Source organism: Babylonia areolata, chromosome 25 (genome assembly GCF_041734735.1).
Source record: "Babylonia areolata isolate BAREFJ2019XMU chromosome 25, ASM4173473v1, whole genome shotgun sequence".
Classification (NCBI taxonomy): Eukaryota; Metazoa; Mollusca; class Gastropoda; order Neogastropoda; family Buccinidae; genus Babylonia; species Babylonia areolata.
Window position 1 is genome coordinate 21,209,978 of NC_134900.1, and position 23,284 is coordinate 21,233,261.

At 44.6% G+C, this 23,284-nt stretch overlaps 1 protein-coding gene across 1 annotated transcript in view; it reads left to right on the plus strand.

The window, feature by feature from the left end:
* Positions 1-23,284, plus strand: part of LOC143299904 (uncharacterized) — a 53,315-nt gene that overhangs the window by 4,154 nt on the left and 25,877 nt on the right. Inside the window, exons 3-8 of the mRNA XM_076613412.1 lie at positions 1,160-1,244; positions 2,017-2,076; positions 4,060-4,115; positions 12,236-12,337; positions 14,963-15,176; positions 16,901-17,005. Coding sequence (XP_076469527.1) covers positions 1,160-1,244; positions 2,017-2,076; positions 4,060-4,115; positions 12,236-12,337; positions 14,963-15,176; positions 16,901-17,005 — 622 coding nt within the window. The remainder of the gene's footprint in view (positions 1-1,159; positions 1,245-2,016; positions 2,077-4,059; positions 4,116-12,235; positions 12,338-14,962; positions 15,177-16,900; positions 17,006-23,284) is intronic.

Genomic DNA, 23,284 nt, shown 5'->3' on the forward strand with positions numbered 1-23,284 from the left:
GAAAGTAAGAGGGAAAGTAGCAACAAACATTGAAACAAACAAACAAGAAAACACAGATGGCCTTGCTCTATGATGTATGATGACATGTTCCCTGAGTGATTTGGAAATACTTGTTCCTTCTCTGTCTCTGTCTCTCTCTCTCCATTGCTGAAGTCCAAGTCCATACACTGTTCAGTGATTGTGCCAGATGATGAGGTTGTTCTGTAGGAGAACCGGTTAGTTTGGTGATGGACATTGGGGAGGTGTAGTGTTTTGTCACATTCCACAAATGACTAATGGAATTGTTTCATATTAACATTTGGGAACTCCAAGAGAATGGTCATCACTAACCAGACAGTTCTCTCAATAAATTCTTGAAACATTATGATAGTTTGTCGATGAAGAATGTGAAGAAATAAGCCCACAATATCAAGACAAATGTTGGTATGTTTCTTTTTTATTCATAAAATTATTAAAAAACATTGAATACAAAGAAGATGACAGATGGTGTCAACAATCCACCCCCTCCTTGTTCCTTTGATTACCAGTTGGAAGGAAAATCAGTCAGTTGGATAAAATGGATGGCTTGACTAAAAACATTTTTGTTGGGTATATCACTGATGAAAATGTTTGTCAGAAGGACCTTTAGCTGGAGGTGAATTAAATGATGTTGTAGGTTTGTCTCCAGAAGGTAGTATCACTCTAAACGGAGAAGGTGAAATACATTTTCAGAAACTAGTCAGTGCAGTTACCAGTGGTTTCAACCCATGAGCAAATGAAGAATTTCAGAAATTTGTCTTTCATCACAAAAAGCAGATGAGTGATGACATTAATTAATTTTACAATTTACTGAAATAATTGGTCCCATCCTGTGGATTTGCAGATTCAGATGCAAGAATGAAATATCAAATTATTGCTGCATGCAAGACATCCAAACTTCTAGAATGAGTACAACACTGTAAAAGAAATAGACTACTGCATGCTATGTAACAGTGCATGCGCATATCAGTAGTAAAAGTGTTTACATTGACTGGGATGGTTAAACTTCAGTTCAATCCAAATGATACTTTAGTGAATGCGTAATTTTGTTTTCCTGTGTATATATCAAACAAGATAAAGAGAAAAAGAAATAAGAACACTGAAAAGATCTTTTTTAATCTGGTTTTGTTGTGCTTTACAGGAACAACATTTTCCTGTATTGTTCAGAAGTGACAAAACTCCTCCTGTTATCTGAGGAAGGGTTCAAACCTCTTGAACCTTACATAGTAAGTTTATTTGTTATCTTTTCTTTCTTTATCTACTATTATTATTATTATTTCTTTTAACATTTCCCTTCTTTCTTACTATTGTATTGTCACAACAGATTTCTTGTGTGAAGTTTGGGCTGTAATTCTCCCCAGGGAATTCTCCCCAGGGAGAGTGTGCTACTACAATGAAAGCACTAGCTTTTTTATCTGCCTACAAGTGTATTTCTTTTTCCATCAAAGTGGATTTTTCTTCAGAATTTAGCCAGAGCAGCCCATTGTTGCTTTTTTGTCTGCTAAGTGAATGCTGAACAAGAGACCTAGATCTCATCTGAATGACCGCTATCCAGATTGCCACTCAAGTTCCAGTGGAAGGGGAGAAAATACTGGCAAGTGTGTGAATCGAGCCAGTGCGTTCAGATTCTCTCCATTCCTAGGGGGACACTTTACCATTAGGCCTTCTCTCCACATTTAAACTCAGGTTGAAGGAAAGTATTAAAAGTTGTATGATATGTAAAAGAGGTGAAAATAGAGGAAAGAAGCAAATGACCACAATAAATGTTAGGCAGATTGACAAAGCAAATGAACAGACCAACTGAAAGAGTAAATCCATGGATGCTGTGAACATTGTGTGTTTGTGACTGAGGATATGAACAGTTTTCTGTACATGCCAGTTTGTGCATGTTTTGGGAAATCATGCTCACTTATGTATGGACAAGTATAGCATGAATAGATGCAAATACATTTGTACAGCTCTATGTTGTCTTTTTATTGCGTTTGGTTATTTTTTCAGCATGTTCTGCAGATTGAGGTTCCATCAACAATAACCATACCTGACCCAGAATCAGATGAGGTGAGATGAAGAAAGGAGTGTAAAGAAAGATAATAGTTCATCCTTTTCATAAAAAAAATTACCTGTTCACTTCCAGGGAAACATAACTCCTGCTGCATGGCCTTAGCCAGGGTATTTTCAGTGAAGATGGGTATGAAATTATTTATTAAAAAAAAAGGGTGGGGGGTGGGGGGGAAAGAAAAAAAAAAGAAGAAAAGATATATACTACATTCTCAAAAGCATGCAATCCATATTTTTTTCTGAAAGGAAATTGACTGAGCTTTCCATTGAAAGCATTTATGAAATTATCATGGGATGTACAGATTATGATTTTTGAGCTGGTTGTACACAAAAGTCTATTTTAGCTATGTCATTTTATGTTCTTGATTACACAAAACATAGCAATATTATTGTAAGTGTTTCAACTAAAGACAGCTGACAAAATAACAACACAAACAAGCACGCAAAGAAAACCCACCAAATGAAGTCCTGATATCCAAGGTGTTTGTTACTGAACTAAAATAACAATTAAATCTAACAAAACTACACACATTTTGATACAAACTGTGTGCTATAATGATAGCCCACCTCCTCTCCTTCCCTTCTCATCTCCCTCACCCTCCAGTACCTTCCTCTCATAAGCTTTTCTTATCCTCATCCAGCTCCATGGATTCATAATCATATTCATATTTTATATTTGTATTCTATTTATATATTATTTATAGATAACTTGGTGGTTGAGGTCACCTTGTCCCTTTCCATGACCACTCCATTGACCATGCCCCCCATACTACACTCGGAGTGGTATGACAGTTTAACTTCATCTGTCACTTCTGTCTCAAACTCAGAAATATCAGTGTCTGCAGCTTAACCTGGGTTACCATAAACAGCCTTAGTTTGCTTGAACATAACCAAGGCTGCAAGTGGTGTCATCTGTTCAGTTACAGTCACTGCATTCAAACAAATCCATATATGCTACACCACATTTGCTAAGCAGATGCCTGACCAGCAGTGAAACCCAACATACTTAGTAAATCTGTCATTTGCTTATTCACTATGCACGCTGATTGGGTTGGCAGCTGGTGAATTCTTTGAGCCACACATCACGCCATACACCATATTGCTTTTCTTTGGACAATGTCATGTTTATTCATGATTGAAATATCGTCTTCTGGGTTTCAAGCAATCATGCCACTATTTCCATTTCTGGCTGAAGAAAATTTGGCAAAGCCCATTTAAGCAATACAGCCGCAACAACAGTATGGTGGGTTTACCTGCCATGAAGCAGTGAACAGGTTAAGCAGAAACCATGTTGTCATGAAAGACAATGTAAACATAATATGTGTTGATATGAACATATGTGTTTGTCGCTGTGGGTCACAGTTTGCCCTTTTCATAAAGTATGAACTTTGTTATCAGGAAAGACTGTTGATTATAAATACAGTAAGTGTAATATGAACATATGTGTGTGTCAATATGAGTGTGTGTTTTCAAAGTAAATAAACTTTACCATCACAGTATCAGGAAAGACTTGATTTATACAATTTATGTAGATATGAACGTGTGTGTGTGTGTGTGTGCATTTTTTTCTTTCTTTTAAATGTATTTTCACATATGTGTGCATGTGTGTGTGTATGTGTACATGAATGTGTGTTTTTTTCATTTTTTTAAATAAATTTTTCACAGGTCCGTGTGTGTGTGTGTGTGTGTTTCAGGATGGGGGAGGGTTTTTTGTGGGGGGTGTTTTCAATTGAACTTGTGTATGTAGGCAAAATGCCAAGTATACATACGAGAACAAGTTTTTGTGTGTATCTTGAGTGTATACACAAAAGTGAATGCAGGTATTGACTTGCCAGTGATCTGTCACTGTTCCAGTCCACCACTGTGGTGACCATAACTGTGCCTGTCACTGTTTCAGTTCACCAGTGTGGTGACCATAACTGTGCCTGTCACTGTTTCAGTTCACCAGTGTGGTGACCATAACTGTGCCTGTCACTGTTTCAGTTCACCAGTGTGGTGGTGACAGCCTTGCCAGCAGGCCACTGTCCAGGCTCTGTCATGTAAGTTCACAGTTTTGTTCATGTCATCTCTTGAACATACCATAATAGGAATTGTGAAGAGGAGAAAATCTCACGGTAAAACCTTTTTTTGATAATGCAGAAATCAACAACAAAAAACAAAGAAACAAACAAACTGTTCCAGTAGAAAGCATGATCATGATGTATCAGAGGTGGGAAAAGATCTTTTCAGTGGAATAGCATACAAAGACATTTTAAAGAAGAAAATATTTTTATTTTTATAGCTTTCCTGTTGTTTTTTGTTGTTGTTTTGTCATTGTTTTTTTTTTGTGTGTGTGTGTGTGTTTTTAAAGACCCTGCAGTTATTGCTTTTTTTGGCTTTAGCTTAAGTGTTTAATCAGGGGAATTGCAGCTTTGACAGTTACTCACCTGGACTGGAGTTAGTATCTTGTATAGGTTTACTCAGTTGTAGTTTGAAAGTTGTCCATGTGTTGGGTTCTGTATGACTGGTTCAGCTGTTGTAAAGATTGTTTGGTCTTTAATTTTTTTTAATTTTTTATTGTTGTTCTTTGAATTGTCATTTAATTACACATACTTAACCGTGACCCAACTAGTGCAGACTCCGGCAGGGGTCTGACGTTCCTGTCCTGTGCAAACTACTATCCGCCTATGCAGAGAAAATGAGAGAACTACGGCCGATAACCTCCCGGAAGTAGGTAACGTCCCCTTTGTCCCCCTGGCTAGCGCCCTCTTTTTCCAGCAGCCATCTTGACACCTGTTCCTGTGAACTTCATACGGCTAAGTTTTTCGCATTTTCTATCTGTCTATCGATTCTTTGGCGTTTCTGTTTTGTGTCCAATTATGTCTTCAAACAGGTCGCACAGTTATGTAGCTCGATTGGGAGATCGGGCTAAAATTAAGGCACGATCGCAATCAATTTGCGATCAGTCTGGGCCCTCTACCTCTGACTCTCTCAGCAATGCCAACCCCACGCCACCTCCACTTCCTCCGCTACCTCCAGTCAACTCCAGACCCCCACTACCCCCTACACCTCCTCCGGTGACTTCTACAGGTTTGTTACCCAAAGCACAGGTCAGTGGTACCATTCATATTTCCAATTTCGATCCGCCATCGGACACCGCGATTTCTCGGCTCTGCCAGTCGGCAGTACCCGAGTCGACCTCCTCTATCCCTTTCCCCATGCCCAGTCTCAACAAGGGATTACAGCACAAATTCTTTGGGGAAACAACACCATACACTTGATCTGGATCCGCACGCTAGACTGGGCCCTATGTGCGATGCGTCCGTGGTGGCGGCCGTGACATCAGATCACGAGCCTCCCACGCAGCATGCCTTGACCGTCTCAGATCCATTGGTGACCGAGGCGTGTAGGGATGCCCTGCCCATGTGCAGGGAGGAAGGTGGACCACTAGGGGACACGCTTGCCCATACGCATGCACCCCTCCCCTTGTCACGATTTTCCAATTCAAGGGAGGCAACTCCTGCTTCAGATCCCTTAACGGTGACCGCCACAGTTACTTCCCTTGCATTGGCACTGCCCCTTGCCTTCAGTGCAGGCACGTGCATGGTTCCAGCAAGCTATGCAGTGATGTCCACATCTGCCATTCCACCGGCTGCTGCTGTTTCCCAGCCACTAACGGTCTCTCAGCAAGCTGCTCTACCAAACAATCAGCAGCTCATTGTCAACTTGCTGCAGCAATTATGCTCCACTGTCCTTCCTGGTGCCACACCTTCCCCTGCTACTGTTCCTTCTTCTAATGCAGCACATCTCCTTCCACCACCCTCTGCCACCTCCCAGCAGCTCCCCTCCACTACAACAGGGCACACTCAGAGCACCCATGGCAGCCACACTGGTCATGTGCTCAGCACACAGCCTGACACATCATCCTATGCCACTGAAGAGACACTTTCTGATGATAACACGGACACAGAGGAACCACCTTCGGAAGAAAATCAGTTGGTTTCCCTGCAGGAAGCACTAGCCCACCTAGCTTCCTACACTCCAGACAGGGTGGAGACAATTCATGCACTGGGCACGCCTCAAACCTGCGGTGCTATGGAAATTATGGGCATCCACAGATCTTCCCATGGCCCTCACTATGCCCTTACACAGTTGCCCATGGTACTTGACGCCCTGCATAATACACTGGCATGCATCAGGGGCCAACCCATCAGCGAGGTCCCCTCTGATTCTGTTCCCAATTTCCCAGCTGCAATGGGTCGAGGAAAATTCTTAAAAACCCTGCCCAGACTCACTTCAAAGCCCCCACTTTTAGCTCCGCAAAGGCCCCTGCCTCTTTCTCAGGAAGACCTACTACTCCTCCCGCACAACTCACAGGGCAATCGCACAGTCACATTGCCCGACAGATTCCTGATGGACCTGGAAGAAGCTGCCAGATTATCCCTTGAATCAACCGCAGCCATAGACAATTTCCTGGCGGGCCTGGCCACAGCACTGATGGAAACACCAACTGATCCACCAGCCGGCCTTGACATCTCCGTCTTCTCCCCCTTTGTACAGCAGATCGCCCAGCTCCTTATGCGGTCTGCCAATATACAAGCACAGGCCTACATGAATGTGATTTTGGCCAGAAGGGACACTGTGCTCGACCGCTCTCCATACGTGCGTTCTCTGCCAGAACATGCTTCCCTCAGAGCGCTTCCCTTTTTGGTCAGGGCTTCCCCACTGCGGCCATAAAACGCCGCGCAGACTTGGGTAGGGACCTTGCCCTTGGTGCAGGCCCTCTCCGCACTTCGGCACACCCGCGGCACGCTCTACGGCATCAACCCTACACCTTCAGACCGCGCCGCGCCAGTCTTCACCCTCAAACACCAGAGCACAACCCAGGGCACAACCCACTCGTGCACCAGCAGCCAGCAGGAAGCCTATCCAGGCACATGCCAGCGTGGCTGTCTCTCCCAGCATGCGAGTGGGTCCTCCGGGTGATAGGGTCGGGGTTCCGCCTGCCTTGGCTCTCCTCCAAGGCACCTCCCACTCTCTCTCCTCCTTCCTTCCCCCCCCCCCCCCCCCCACAGGGCGATGCAGCCCGCTCTGCCCTGCAGGACGAAATCCTCTCTCTTCAGAAAGAGGCCATAGAAGAAGCTCCTCCTCTCTCTCTGGGCTTCTTCGGCCGCATTTTTGTCGTCCCCAAAACCTCCGGCGGATGGCGGCCAGTCCTAGACCTTTCTCCTCTAAACAACTATCTCCAGCACAAACCATTCTGCATGGAATCACCTGCGTCAGTCAGGGACTCCATCAAGCAAGGCGACTGGGCAGTCTCCATAGACCTCACAGACGCTTACTTCCATATCCTCGTTCACCCCAGGGACCGCAAGTGGCTCCGCTTCTCATGGGACAGCAAGCCCTTCCAGTTCAGAGCCCTTCCATGTGGCCTTGCTCCAGCCCCGTGGGTCTTCACCAGGGTGGTCAGGGAACTATGTTTAGCCCTCAAGAGCAAGGGCATACGCCCGAGGGTCTACCTAGATGACTGGTTGATCCTTGCAGAGAGCAAGGCCCTCTGCCAGCATCACCTCAACCTCATCAGGAACCAGTGCCAATCACTGGGCTTTCTGATGAACACAGAAAAATCGGAACTGGAGCCCTCTCAACAGTTCGAATTTCTGGGTATGGCGATCGATTCTGTATCAATGACCATACGTCCGGCCATGCCTTGCCTCCACAGGCTACACAGCCTCCTTTCTTAACTATCACAGGCATCCTCGGCGTCCGCCAGGGAACTTGCCTCTCTGCTGGGCTTCATGAAGTCCCTCGCTGCACTTGTTCCCTTGGGAAGACTGCACAAACGTCCATTTCAGCGTCACTTCCAGGACAGGTGGTCCCAGTCTTCTCAGACATGGGACACCCGTATTCCTCTAGGCACATGGTTCTCACAGTCGACCCAGCACTGGATGGACATGCAATGGCTCAACGCCGGGGTTCCCATCCCGAACCCAACACCGGATGCAGAACTGTACACAGATGCCTCCAACATGGGCTGGGGTGCACACATGGAGAACCACACAGCATCGGGGACTTGGTCCCCACATCAGCAGTCATGGCACATCAACAAACTGGAACTGGAGGCGGTCTTCCTTGCCCTCCAGCACTTCCTCCCCCACGTTTCGCACAGGTCGATCTTGCTATGCACAGACAACACGACGGTAGCATGTTATCTGAACAAACAGGGGGGAGCTCACTCACACCAGCTGTCCCTGCATGTGGAGACAGTCCTCCTCTGGTGTCAAGAGCACAACATCCACCTGACAGCACGACATGTCCCAGGCAAGCTCAACATTCTAGCAGATCCCACACAGTGCTACAAACGGAGTGGACCCTGTCACACTCAACACTTCAGCCGATCTGGGGCCATTGGCACAAGATTCAACTTCCGCATTCCGACATACGTCTCCCCAGTCCCAGACCCGCAGGCCTGGGCCGTGGACGCCCTATCGATCAGCTGGTCCAACCTTTCGGGGTATGCCTTCCCCCCACTTCCAATCATGGGAGAAGTCCTCAGAAAGGCAAGGCTGGAGAGTGCCGCCCTGATTCTCATTGCACCCCACTGGCCAGCACAGCCGTGATTCCCCGACCTTCTCCACCTCACTCACGTTCCCCCACTCCGCCTTCACATTGGCAGACACTCCCTAGTCCAGCCCCGCTCGGGCATCCCCCATGGAAACCCAGAGGTTCTCAACCTACACACCTGGCTACTGTGCGGGAATCTCTGTCAGCACTAGGCACCTCCGATGACACAGCTGACCTTGTGTGCAGGTCACATCGCAAAGGCACTCAAGGCGTTTACTCTGCACACTGGAATCACTGGCTCTCCTGGTGCTCAACCCACTCAGTCAATCCCACACACCCATCCAGTATGGACCTTGCCAACTTTCTTGCCTTCCTCTCCTCCTCCAAAGGCCTCTTCGCCTCTGCAGTACGCGTCCATCGTGCTGCAATCAGCTCCACTCTTCGGCAACTAGGCGGGCCCTCTTTCTCAGATGACCCCCTGCTTAGGGCATTAGTCCGAGGGGCTTCCCTCAGTCACGCACGTACATCCCCCCGGACCCCTTCTTAGGACCTTTTTCTGGTCCTACAATACCTCCGCAAGGCACCCTTCGAACCCCTTGCTATAGCTCCCTTCAAGCTACTCTCCATGAAGACACTCTTTCTCATCTCACTCGCCTCAGGCAGGCGTTGTAGTGAGGTTCATGCCCTCAGTGGCATCACACAAGATATAGCCTTTGAGTCAGACGGATCTATCTCACTTAGATTCCTCCCTGAATTTCTTGCCAAAAACCAGACTCCCAGTACACCCTCGCCCATTCTTTCATCAAACCGCTCTCTTCCATTTTAGCCCATGATGACGAGGACAGATTCCTCTGCCCAGTCAGGGCCCTGCGCATATACCTCTAAAGGTCGCGTCCCTTCCGAGCGTCCAAACGACGCCTCTTCATTAGCTGGAACCTGGACCATCCACGTGACATTAGCAAAACGTCGCTGTCTCGATGGATAGTCAATGCGATTAAAGGCGCGTATGCAGACGTAGGATTGAGACTTGACGCCTCCTCAGCCAGAGCGCATGAAGTCAGAGCGTGGTCCTCTTCTCTTGCTTTAGCACACTCAACACGGCTGCAAGACATCTTGGATGCCGCCTACTGGAAAAATCCTGCCACCTTCATCGACTTCTACCTGAGAGACGTCGCACGCCTGCGGGATGATGGCTCAAGAGGCATCGCTTCTGTGGTAGTTGCACAGCAGGCCATCGCAGCACACAGACAGTAGAACAGGCTAGCCCTCCACCTTGTCGCGCTATTCTGCACTAGTTGGGTCACGGTTAAGTATGTGTAATTAAAAGGAAATTTTCTATCTAAAATTACGTTTAAATAACATACTTACCGTGACCCAAATTTAAGACCCTCCCGGCCTCCCCGCTTCCTGTTCTCCCTGCTCGCTGCGCTGGTGATGGCATATTGCCGTCAAAAGAGGGCGCTAGCCAGGTGGACAAAGGGGACGTTACCTACTTCCTGGAGGTTATCGGCCGTAGTTTTATGATTTTCTCTGCATAGGCGGATAGTAGTTTGCACAGGACAGGAATGTCAGACCCCTGCCGGAGTCTGCACTAGTTGGGTCACGGTAAGTATGTTATTTAAACATAATTTTAGATAGAAAATTTCCTTTTACTGTCTGTTCTTTGTTGTTTTTTGTTTTTGTTTTGTTTTTTGCTTTTTATGTAAATGTGTCATTTATTTTGTATCTAATGTGCTATCAGTAAATCAGACTGTGACAACTACCATGGCATTTTTCTCCTGTCAATCGCTGGAAGGATCTTGGCACATATCATCCTTAACCTGCCATCTCAGAGGAAAACCTGCTTGAGGCTCAGTGTGGCTTCTGTCCAGGTTACAGCACTGTTGACATGATTTTTGCAGTTTGTCAGGTGCAAGAAAAATGCAACTTTAGAACAGAACCTAGACCTGTATGCAGTCTTCATTGGCCTGACAAAGGCATTATGATTCTGTCAGCAGAGAGGTGCTTTGGACAATACTTAAAAAAAACTTGGCTGTCCGAGAAAATTTGTGAACTTGATCTGCCTGTTCCATGACAACATGACAGGAGCAGTACACTCTGGCGGAGAAGTGTCTGATACATTCCAGATCACCAATGGTGTGAAACTGGGTTCTGTCCAGTGCTCTTCAACCTATTCTTGACCTGTGTTCTCAGCCATGCTTTAAGAGACATTAAAGATGGAGTGTACTTAAAGTACAGAACAGATGGGTACCTCTTCAACCTCTGCTGCCTGAGTGCCAAAACAAAAACAGTGGTGAAGATATACCAGAATCTCTCTTTACTGATGACTGTGCCCTGATGGCACATTATGAGTCTGACCTCCAGATCATCATCGACAAATTCGCTGAAGCAGCCCGACTGTTTGGTCTCACCATCAGTCTAGACAGAAGTGAGGTTCTGCTTCAGTCTGCCCTGCTATCTGCAGCCCATTGCCCCTTCATTTCCACTGACTCGTGAGGGAACAGAACTGACCACTGTAGAGGAATTCAGGTACTTCAGTATACCAGCAGTATCAGCTCCAGTGACGGTTTCCTCAACATGGAGATCAGCACCAGGATCTTCAAAGCAAGCCAGTCACTTGGTAGACAGAGATACTGAGTACTGAACCAGTACAACATCCAGCTGTCAACCAAGCTGAAAGTGTACAAGACAGTTGTTCACTACAGCCTACTGTGTGGTTGTGAAACCTGGACATTGTGCAGAAGACACATCAGGCTTCTTGAGCACTTCCATCTGCATAGCCTGTGCACAATCCTCAGCATACAGTGGAAGGACAAGGTCACAAACATGGAGATCCTGAACAGAGCAGAGGCCACAAGCATTGATGCCATCATCCTCAAAACCCAGCTCATTGGACAGGCCACATCATCCAAATGGACGACTCCAGAATCCCTAAGCAGCTCCACTGTGGTGAACTCTTCCTTGGCAAAAGAAAGAGAGGAAGGCCCCCAAAATGCTTCAATGACTGTGAAAAGGCCAACATTAGGCATGGGGGTATCCCCCCCCAGGCAATTAGAGGAGCATGCACAGGACAGGACCAGACGGCGTGTTCTGACAAAGCAAACACATGACAGCCCTGAGAAGAACTGCCGTAGCAGCATTGCCAAGGCCTGTGAGAAGAGGAAGGCAGCAAGGCCTAAAGAGCCTGGACAGTTTTCCTGCCTTCATTTTGGATGTCCATGCAGATCCAGACTGGGACTCCATAGCCACATGCAAGTCCTCACCAACAAGAATGACTCAGATGTGCATAGACATCATTGGACCTGACAGACGACCAAGAAATGTGTTATCTGTTAACAGTTGTATGTGCAGGTGGAGAGGGGCAGCTTTGAAAGTTACCCACAAGTCTTTGCTAATACTTTGCCTTTGGAAAGTAAACACTTGGTATTAAAGTGATTGATACATTCTGTTTGAAAAGTGCACTGGTCTTTTCACTTTTCCCCCAAAACTATTGATGTTGCTCTTTACTTCTTTGCAATTTGTCACATGGATCTGTAGTCTGGTGTCTTCCATACTGTGGAATACAACACTGAAGATCAGTCTGATTTTCTTGTTCAAAGCTTCTTGTTTGGTGCAGGTTTCTGATAGAAGGCAAGGAAGGCCGAGTGTTATACACTGGCGATTTCAGGTGGGAAAAGAACTATGCCACAACACTGCCAGCTCTGTGTGTTAATGGACAGTAAGTGATTATACAGTCTCCACTCAGTGTCATAATGGACAGTCAGTGATTATATATACTTTATTCTGTGTGTTAATGGACAGTAAGTGATTATACAGTGTTCATTCTGTGTGTTAATGGACAGTAAATGATTATACAGTCTTGATTCTGTGTGTCAATGAACAGTCAACGATTATACAGTCCTCATTCTGTGTGTTAATGAACAGTCAGTGATTATACAGACTTTATTCTGTGTGTTAATGAACAGTAAATGATTACACAGTCTTCATTCTTTGTGTTAATTGACAGTAAGTGATTATACAGTCTTCATTCTGTGTGTTAATGGACAGTAAGTGATTATAGTGGACAGTAAGTGATTATACAGTCTTGACTGTGTGTTAATGGACAGTAAGTGATTATACAGTGACAGTGTACATAATGTATGTTAACCCTTTGAGCCCTGAGTTCCTGAGCAATTTTAACCCTTCTGCCTGAGCTCCTGAGCCAAAATTTGCAAATAATTGGTATTTAACCCTTTGAGCCCTGACCACCGCTTTACCAGTGGTAGAGAAAAATGACATAATGCCTAGCCACCAGTTGAGCAGTGCGTAAATACTTGAAGTGTGCAGAGTCTCAACCTGGCCCATAAGGGCAGAAATCAGGGACAAAACATGCGAGAAAACAACTGTACACAACACAGCAAGTAATTGATATGCTTGATGATTTATCGGAAGTAGAATATGACAATGATTACTCTGATAGTGAGGTGGAATTCGAATCGGATGATTTTGCTACAGATAGTGATGTTGAAAATGAATCTGAGCATGTGGAATCAGTTGATCTAAGGAGGCATGTCAGGTTGAGACTGCACACTTCATGGTAGAAATCGATCTTTTTTATCCAAAGCACATGCACAAAACACAGTGAAAAGGCGCGGCCATGTTGGTACTACGTTCACTGACATCAGAATATTACGGTTTTTCTGATTCAGTGATTAGCTCTTCAATATAAGTCAACCAACAGCAAAACATGATACAAGTGTTTACGCACCGCTCAACCGGTGGCTAGGCATTATGTCATTTTTCTCTACCACCGGTAAAGCGGTGGTCAGGGGTCAAAGGGTTAATGGACAGTACGTGATTATACAGTCTTCATTCTGTGTGTTGATGGACAGTAAGTTATTAGAGACAGTCTTCTCTTTGCATGTTCATGGACTGTAAGTGATAAAACAGTCTTCATTCTATGTGCTAATGGACAGTAAGTGATTATACAGTCTTCTTTCTTTGTTTTAATGGATAATAAGTGATCATACAGTCTGGATTCTGTGTGTTAATGGACAGTAAGTGATTAATCAGTCTTCATTCTACTTTGGCCTCATGGCATTTTTCTCTTATTTCATACTGCCCATTGCTGCTCTTCGCTATCTGCCTGTTCCTCTTTTAGTTCCTCTATTTGTGCAGTTTTTCTCACCCTTTGTAAAAAGATTTACGTGGCTGTTATTGTTTGTTCTGAGTTAAGGTTTTATGGACAGCAAAATAATTTGGCCTGCATATTTTCTCTCTGTCAGTTTCTTTGATAAAAGTACACACGTACACATGCACGCACCTACTGCTTCTTCATCTTAAGTGTTTTTTTCTGTATCAGAAAGGGTTAATTTGAAAATTCAGCTTAAGGTTTTCAGATTCATTGTCATGATTTCTAGCTTTCACTGAAATCAGATGTTGACAGGCATATTAATCATGCAATTCTTGTTTATATTCATGGCAATATTAGACATCTGTATCTCCTATCAAGAGTGACAGTTCTGGGGGTGAACACTGTTTATGAAATAGAGCAGACATGTTTGCAAGAGCTCCACTAAGAATTAGCTGTTTTAGCTAATTAATTCCAATATGCCTTCAGCTATGTCTGCTCATTAATAATAATAATAATAATAATGGTATTTATATAGCGCTGGATCTTGTGCAGAGACAAATCAAAGCGCTTTCGCACCAGTCATTCACACGCATGCATAACTCTAATACTGTAGAAACTAAAGACAAGGAAGGGCAGGCAAGGGAGGCTATTTTGGGAAGAGGTGGGTTTTAAGGCCAGACTTGAAAGAGCTGAGTGTGGAGACTTGACGAAGCGAAAAAGGAAGTTCATTCCAATCGCAAGGTCCAGAAACAGAGAAAGAATGGTGGCCAACAGTGGAGTGTTTGAATCTGGGTATGCGTAAACAGAGTGGATCCGAGGCCGATCGTAGTGAGCGAGATGGAGTGTAGAGGTGAAGGCAGCTGCAGAGATAGGAAGGGGCAGTTTTGTGAATGCATCTATAACATAGAGTGCTGATCTTGTACTTTATTCGGTGTGAGACAGGGAGCCAGTGGAGATGTTGCAAAAGAGGAGTGATGTGCTCAGATCTTTTCTTTCTGAGGATGAGTCGGGCAGCAGAGTTTTGTATGCGCTGAAGGGACTGAATGGATGAAGCAGGCATACCAGACAATAGAGAGTTACAGTAGTCAAGGTGTGTCCAACTGCTGAACCCCTTGCAATTGTTTAAATAATAAGTTTGATCCAGACGTTGCCTTTTTCTTTCTTGCTGCCAATGAATGCAGACAAAAGGAAAATGTTCTGATGACTGACTTTTGTCCTTTTCCTCTCCAGCCTGAAGAAGATAGACAGCATGTATGTGGACACCACATTCTGCGTGCCGGAAGCTTTTTACATCCCAAGTCGTGAAGACTGTTTGTCAGCCACTGCCTCCCTGGTGGTTGCCTGGTTAGGCCAGTCTTCCTATCGTTATGTGCATGTGTCCTCGCGCACCAACTACGGCCATGAGCCACTCCTGTCTCACTTAGCCAGGGAAGTGAAAACGAAGGTGTGAAGTTTCTTTTGCTCTTTTTTATTCATGTGTACGCAAAGAGGGTCTACATATTCAGCCTATTTCTGTTGTGTGCGTGTTTGTATGTGTGTGTGTTTGTGCATGTGTGTGTGTGTGTGTTCATGGTAAACTTTAACACTGGCATCTTCTGAGCAAGACCAGTTAATGAATAAAAGAAAACTGTGCTAAGGGCAGAGTGGTTGCCTCAACAAGCGAGATAGTCTTTTGTCCTGTTGGAAGACATGACAACATGCAACAACAGAGAAACAATCAATGTGGAGAAGAAAAAGAAATATGAAAAACATGGCCACAAGAATGCACAGGATATCAGGAAAGCAAGATGGCTGCCAGAAAAGAGGGCACTGCATGTGTAAACAAAGGGAAGGTAATGTAATAAGGGAGGCTACTGGCTACGACAACTTTCAATTTCTCCTCTTGGGCAGATTAGAAGTTTGCACAGGACAGGAATCAGACCCCTGCTGGAGTCTGTACCAGTGGGTCATGGTAAGTATGTTAGATTAAATGTAATTTTAGGGGAAAAAAGATTCCTTTTTCTCAGAACCAGCTATAACTTAGGCCTATTGCTTTCTGCATTGTTAAACATATATGAAGTGGACTTTACATTGAGCAGTAATGCAGCTGATGTTGTCAAGATATTGTGAATTGTATATATATTGTATTGTATTGTATTTCTCTTTTTGTCACAATAGATTTCTCTGTGTGAAATTCGGACTGCTCTCCCCAGGGAGAGCGTGTCGCTGTACTACAGCACCACCCATTTTTTTGTATTTTTTCCTGCGTGCAGTTTGGTTGTTTTTTTTCTATTGAACTGGATTTTTCTACAGAATTTTGCCAGGAACAACCCTTTTGTTGCTGTGGGTTCTTTTACGTGTGCTAAGTGCATGCTGCACACAGGACCTCGGTTTATCGTCTCATCCGAATGACTTTGCATCCAGACCACCACTCAAGGTCTAGTGGAGAGGGAGAAAATATCGGCGGCTGAGCCGTGATTCGAACCAGCGCACTCAGATTCTCTCGCTTCCTAGGCGGACGCGTTACCTCTAGGCTATCATTCCACTTCTGTATGTGTGCATGTTTTTGTATGTGAATGAGTGTGTGTGTGTGTGTGTGTGTGTGTGTGCATTTTACTTATATATACGATTTATTCCCTCAATGTTTTTATTTATGTATTGTTGTACAATACCTTATGGTCTTAACGTGTGTGTGTGTGTGTGTGTGTGCATGTGTGTGCGTGTGTGTGTGTGTGTGTGCGTGCGTGCGCGCATGTCATTTTTAGTAATCTATACCCTTTTTTGTTGGATGTTTTCATTTGTTAATATTGTTGTGCAATACCCTATTGTCTTAACATGAGTATGTGTGTGTGTGGGGGGGGAGGGGTTAGTATATCGTCAGCTATTGCAAATTCTTATTTGACTAGTTTTAATCTCTTCTTATGTTGCGCATGATGATTTTATGCCAGTGTTTACAACGAGCCTGTGATTGCACAACTTAATTTCCATGTGGATTAATAAAGTGTTTTTGATTTGATTTGATTTGATTTGATTGCATGCATGTGTGTGTGGCTGAGTGTGTCTGTTTTATTTACACAGTTTTCAGAACTGTGACTGTCATGTATTCTTATTTTTAATCAGTTTATACAAATAGTTTAGAAGCTGCTGGGTTGAGACAGAATTGGATCCCTGTATTTTGACCCCATTTAGGTGCACACCAGCAGGGAGAAAGTAAAGATCTATGAGCAGATCACAGAATTACGTGGAATCTTCACAGACAACCCAAGTGCCAGAATACATGCCTGCAAATGGACGGTAAACTTGATACTTTTTCTGCCTGTCATTCTGACCTACTCTATCTTTCTGTCCAGTGGAAGGCCTTGAAGAAGCTGAATTAGGAATCCATGTTGTACTATTGTTAAAATAAGAATAAGTGTTGTATGATTGTTATAACTTATATTAGGAATTTGTGTTGTATGGTTGTTAAAATAGGAATGCATGTTGTACAGTTGTTAAATCAGGACTATGTGTTGTACAGTTGTTAAATTAGGAATATGTATTTTACAGTTAATAAATTAGATACACATGTTGCACAATTGTTAAATTAGAAATATGTGTTGTATGGTTGTTAGATGAGAAATATGTATTGTAGGAATATGTGTTGTGTGGTTGTTAGCTGAGAAATCTGTGTTGTGTGGTTGTTAAATTAAGAATATATAATATTGTACGGTTGTTAGATTTGGAATATGTGTTGTATGGTTATTAGATTAGTGATAAGGAACTCTAGGGAGAGCTGGACAATACAAGGTCCTCAGAGGAGAACCCCCCTCAGTCAAGTGTTTTGGACCTTAACTCCTTACACTCTAAGAGGGCCGGGCCACACCCAGGTCACGACTCCTAGATACCCTTGTATTGCTGCTTTTTGCCAGAAATCATCAGCTGTTTCATGAGGCTGTAGGCAGATGCGCTTACAAACCCTCTTGCACCAATCTCTATGGTGAGGTCTTTGGCTTGGAAGCCAGATTCTCTCAGGCTGCTGGCTAGACTAGCATACTTCTTGGTATTGTAGATGTTGGCTCTTCCATTCTGCTTTCATATGCAGAGTGAGCTCTATCAGAATTGCTTATTTTGTTGCCTTTGAGTGGAGTACTATGTCAGTTCTCATGTCGCTCTTGCTGATGATTTCCAGGTGTTTCTTCCCCTCAGGTAGGTCAACTGTGCATTCCCAATCTTCTGCACCATCCAGCAGCCCCTGTTTCCATGCTTTGGATGTTACAGCTGTACCTGGCCAGACTTTTTTGCCTTCTGCAGAGAGGAACTCTACTGGGACATCTGGTGGTGTGGGTGCTCCTTGAACAGTGCTTACCATGTTTGCAATTTCTTTTAGCATTTGGTTGTGCCTCCATGTGTACTGTTCTTGGTTTAACGCTGCTTTCCATGAGCTGAGAACATGTTCCACTGTTTGTTTGCCATGGCAGAGTGGGCACGCAGGTCCTCTGCTTTCTCCCATTTCACCAAGTTTGTATTTGAGGGAAGGAGGTGGTTCACAGATCTGAGGATGAAGCTGATCCTCAGAGGGACCATGTCCCATGTGTTGCTCCAGCTGAGGCTCCTTTGGAGTGCATTAAAAAAATTTTTCCCATGTTGTCCACTGCACTTGCTGGCCTTGCTGGACTGCTTTCTGGACTCTTTTATCATCCTTTTCGTTCTTGATTTCCTGTATGATCATGTCTCGTTTTGCTTTCCCCTTTGCCTTGGACCACCATTTCATCTGTCGATCCCAGGCCCTGTTTGTTGGTTTGGGTGTGTTCTACTATTTCCTTCATCTTGAGACTTTCTTTTGCTGCATTGACTGCCTCCCTGACTTTCCATTTTCTGCTAGTCTTCAGCTTGGGTTGGTTGGATCTCACAATACTGTCTCCTGAGTCTTTGAGCATGCTGAGAAGTTTTGCCTTCCCTACCTTGTATTCTTTGACAAGGGATTTCAGAGGTAGCCTCAGCTTTGCTTGGCAACAGTAGAGTGCCACATCAGTGAGACCGGGTGGGACACCATGTGCATGTGTACTTGTTGATCTTGGCCTCAATCGACTCGACTGCTACAGTTGATATCATATATCAGGAGAGGCCACAGGAGCTTTGGTATTAGCATAGCCTGTAGGCACCACACTTTGTATTTGCCAGGACTAGTCTGTTATATGCAGGCCTTCTGCTGCTGTCTGCTTGGTTTCCTTTCCTCTTTTTGTGTCTTTCAGGGACTAATCATACCAACTTCCAAGGTTCTTGACTGGTGCATCTGACACTGTTGGAATGGCTTGGTTGGCAACAGTGAATGTGATCGTTTCAGCTGCCTTTCCTTTATGCAGTGAGAGGCTCCGTGATTTCTTTGGCTTGAAGTTCATCCTGGCTGAGGCAACTAGCTTGTCCAACCACTTCAATATTTCATGGGTGTCATCCTCTTGTTGAAAGGACTGTTGTGTCATCCATGCAGGCTTTCAAAGGTGGGTGGTATCTGGTATCTGTTGCTGAGGTCGGCTCGATCCATTCCCTTCATTGAGGCCTTCAAGATCACTTCTATTGCCAGCATGAACAGGATTGGAGAAATTGCGCAGCCCATGGCTGTGTCAGTTTCCAGATTGATCCAGTCTGTCGTGTATTCCTTGGTGATGAACCGCATTAAAAAGCCATGGAATTACTTGTTTAGCGTTTCCCTGATGTTCATTGGTACATGGTGCATCTCAAGAGCCAGTTGGATCATATGATGAATTGACCCGTATGCATTTGCCAGATCAAGCCATTGCATTTCTCGTTGTCACCTGGATTTTTGAGGAGGTGTTCTTGTCTTTGGTTCTTTCACTTAGGTTTCTCAACAGTTTGCGTACATGATATCTCCATAGGTGGCTAACTTGTGTTCCAAAGTGACCTTTCCTATCAATGCAATAAGATTTCGGACTATTTTCTGGTCTAACTTTTCCTATTCTGTTTTTGCACTTGCAGGTGGTAAGTTGTGTTTCTGGCATTTGGCTTCAAGATCTTGTATAAATAATTTGACTGAATTATCAGTGTGGATGTCCTTGGCACTGTGGGCCCTTTTTGGTCCTGTGGATCTTCATGCCATGCTCAGTAGAGAATTTCCACTCACAGGCACATGGGAATTCCATCAGTTGCGTAATCGTAGTCCGTTTAACATTTCCAGTTGTGATTGTGTTGGCGCTGATGGATTCATTATTCTCTCCCCCTTTCGGTGAATCCTTGGAACATCTCTTCTTTGTGGAGATGGAGATAATTAGATTAGAAATATGTGTTATATGGTTGTTAGATTTGGAATATGTGTTGTATGATTTTTTGGAGGGGTACAACTACAAGGTGCACTAGTGTGTAGATTCACAGTCACTCATTTCAGCTTGCAGCCTACTCTTAGAGGAATGGAATGGTTGCCTTGATCAGACAGTCTTTTACAATCTGGTTTGATTGCTTTACTTGCATCACTCACATTTTATATTCTGTGTTGCAATCATCTAATGAGATGTCCTGCAGCACTTGGGCAGTCCACACAAAGACTGGAATGCAGCTGAAGGCATAGTACATTATGAGACCCTAATCACACATTGAACAGAATAAGAAATGGGAGTGTCAACATTATCTTTTCACTTTGGTTTGTCAGGTGGCAAATGGTAACCCTTACCCTGGCAGGGAGGGGTGGGGGTTGCAGGGGGTAGGGGTGGGGGATTTTTCATAGTGATTTTTGACTCACTTGTGTAGACAAAATGAGTCTATGTTTTAACCTGGTGTTCGGTTGTCTGTGTGTGTGTGTGTCTGTGTCTGTGTCTGTGTGTCCATGGTAAACTTTAACATTGCCATTTTCTCTGCAAATATTATGTCAGTTGACACCAAATTTGGCATAAAAATAGGGAAAATCCAGTTCTTTCCAGTCATTTTGTTTAAAACGATATTGCACCTTTGGGATGGGCACAAAAAATATTAAAAAAAAGAAGCCAAATTATATGCATAATGAATTTACTGTTTTTGTTTTTGTTTTTTTATTCTCTAAACTTGGCACTTTGATCTGATATTCTGACACAGCATCAAGAGCAGTCATTTTTTTTGTTCAAACAGGAACTTCTTTTGCTAAGCATGGAAGTTATATTTCTAGTGCATGTCTTTGGTGCAGCTAGTAAAAAAAAAGGGAAATTAATCTGTAATTAATGCTAGGGGGGTTAATTTACTTTAAACTGATCTTTCTCATCTTAAACATTACATTTTGAAATTATACTCAATACATAAAAAGCTTGAAAATACTAAAATCAGTACTACGAGTTGACTTTATAGATCTATTGGCTGAGCCCTGAAGGTCATGGGCAAAAATCAATTGCGTACACATATTTATACATATTCAAAGCGCATGCTCATATTCCTTGTGAACATGAAGGACGCCATTTTGTTTCAAGTAGTTGACCTGCCCGTTCAATCCTATATTCAATCGACAATACACGATAACATGTGATGGAAAGTTGGAGAAGGAGACCATTAAATATTTATTTGGTGTCATATACAGTACCATGTCAAACTGATGCAAACTACTGCCATAAAAATATCAACAAAATCATTCAGAATTCACAGTTAAAAATAATAAACCATGAGAGTTAATACCATTGATGAAACGTAAAAATTTCCAGTCTTGACTTTTCTCAAAATTAAGTCCTTTTCACTTCATGCGACGTTTAGAAGTACTTGCATTTGGCTCTACATGTTATTAGTTTAACAATACTCAATTTTCATTTTAATTACACATACTTAATCGTGACCCATTAGTGCAGACTCTGGCAGGGGTCTGACATTCCTGTCCTGTGCAAACTACTGACCGCCTATGCGGAGAAAATGAAAGTAGCTACGGCCAATAACCTCCCGGAAGTAGATAACCTCCCCTTTGCCCCCCTGACTAGCGCCCTCTTTTTCCGGCAGCCATTATGACTCCTGTTCCTGTGCTCTTCATTCGGCTATGTTTTTTCATATTTTCTGTCTGTCGATTCTCTGGTGTTTTTGTTTTTTGTCAAATTATGTCTTCAACCAGGTCATATAATTATATGGTTCGATTGGGAGATTGGGCTAAAATTAAGGCTTGATCGCAGTCGATTCGCGGACACTCTGGGCCCTCTACTTCTGGCCCTCTCAACAACGCCAACCCGCCGCCTCCTCCACTTCCTTTGCTCCCTCCGGTCGACTCAGACCTCCACCACCTCTTGCACCTCCTCCGATGACTTCTTGGGGTTCATTACCTCATACTCATGTCAGTGGTGCCATTGATGCTATTCATTTCAATTCGCAAACGAACTCGACGCGATCCACGTTTCTCGGCCCTGCCAGTCGGCAGGATGCCCGAGTTGATCTCCTCTATCACTTTTCCCATGCCCACAGTCTCAACAATGGAATGTGCCATAATCCTTTTGGGAAAACAACACCATACACTGGCTTTGGATCCGCATGCTAGACTGGGCCCTATGTGCGATGCGTCCGTGGCGGCGGCCGTGACATTGGCTCACGCGCCCCCCACGCGGCATGCCTCTTCGGTCTCAGATCCTATGGCGACCGAGGCGCTTTGGGATGCCCTCCCCAGGTGTAGGGAGGAAGGTGGACCACTAGGGGACACGCTCGCCCATGCGCGTGCACCCTTCCCTTGTCCCGAGTGTCTGATCCAAGGAAGACAACTCCTGCTTCGGCACCCTTGCCGGTGACCGCCGCAGTTATTCCCCTTTACTGGCACGGCCCCTCGCCTACAGTGCGGGTGCGTGCATAGTCCCTTCAAACTATGCGGTGATGACCCCATCTGCCACACTGCTGGTTGCTGCTGTTTCCCCATCCACTAATGGCGTCTCGGCAAGCTGCTCAACCAAACAACCAGCAACCCATTGTTAACTTGCTGCAGCAATTATGCACTGGTGCCACACCTTGCGCCTGCCTCCGCCCCTTGCCCACAGAGCAGGTACGTGCACGGCCCATTGAACTTCGGCAGTGCTGGTTTCTTCTGCCCCACTGCCTAACTCCACTGTTACCCAGACTAATATCGGCAATTTCACGTCAGAGTGCCTCTTGATAACTCAATCCTGCCACTTGGCAGTGCTCGGGCTGATCTTTTCTATCCCTTTATCCGTCAACACACTGACTGGAGCAGCGGTGGAGATCGGCAGCCCCCTGAGCGACTGAGCAGCCCTCTTCAGGACAGCACTGCTCACCTCCATGGCATGAGGAAGGGGCTAGATAAGGTGCCCTAAACATTGCCTGCTCCACACCACCCTAGTCAGCATACTGCGGCTGACGGGGACCCTACTCAAACGGTCGACACACAAAGGAAAGAAAGAAGAGAACAAGGAGCACCCCACTGACCATTGCCACATGGAACGTGAGTACACTTCTGGACAGAGGCAACTCAGACCACAGAGATGCAGAGCACTCATTGCGAGTGAACTAGTCAGGTACAACATTGACATCACTGCTTTAAGTGAGACCAGACTGGCAGAAGAAGGCGAACTCTGTGAGCGAGGTGCAGGCTACACCTTCTTTTGGAGTGGTCGTGGACCTGAGGAGAGATGTGAGGCTGGA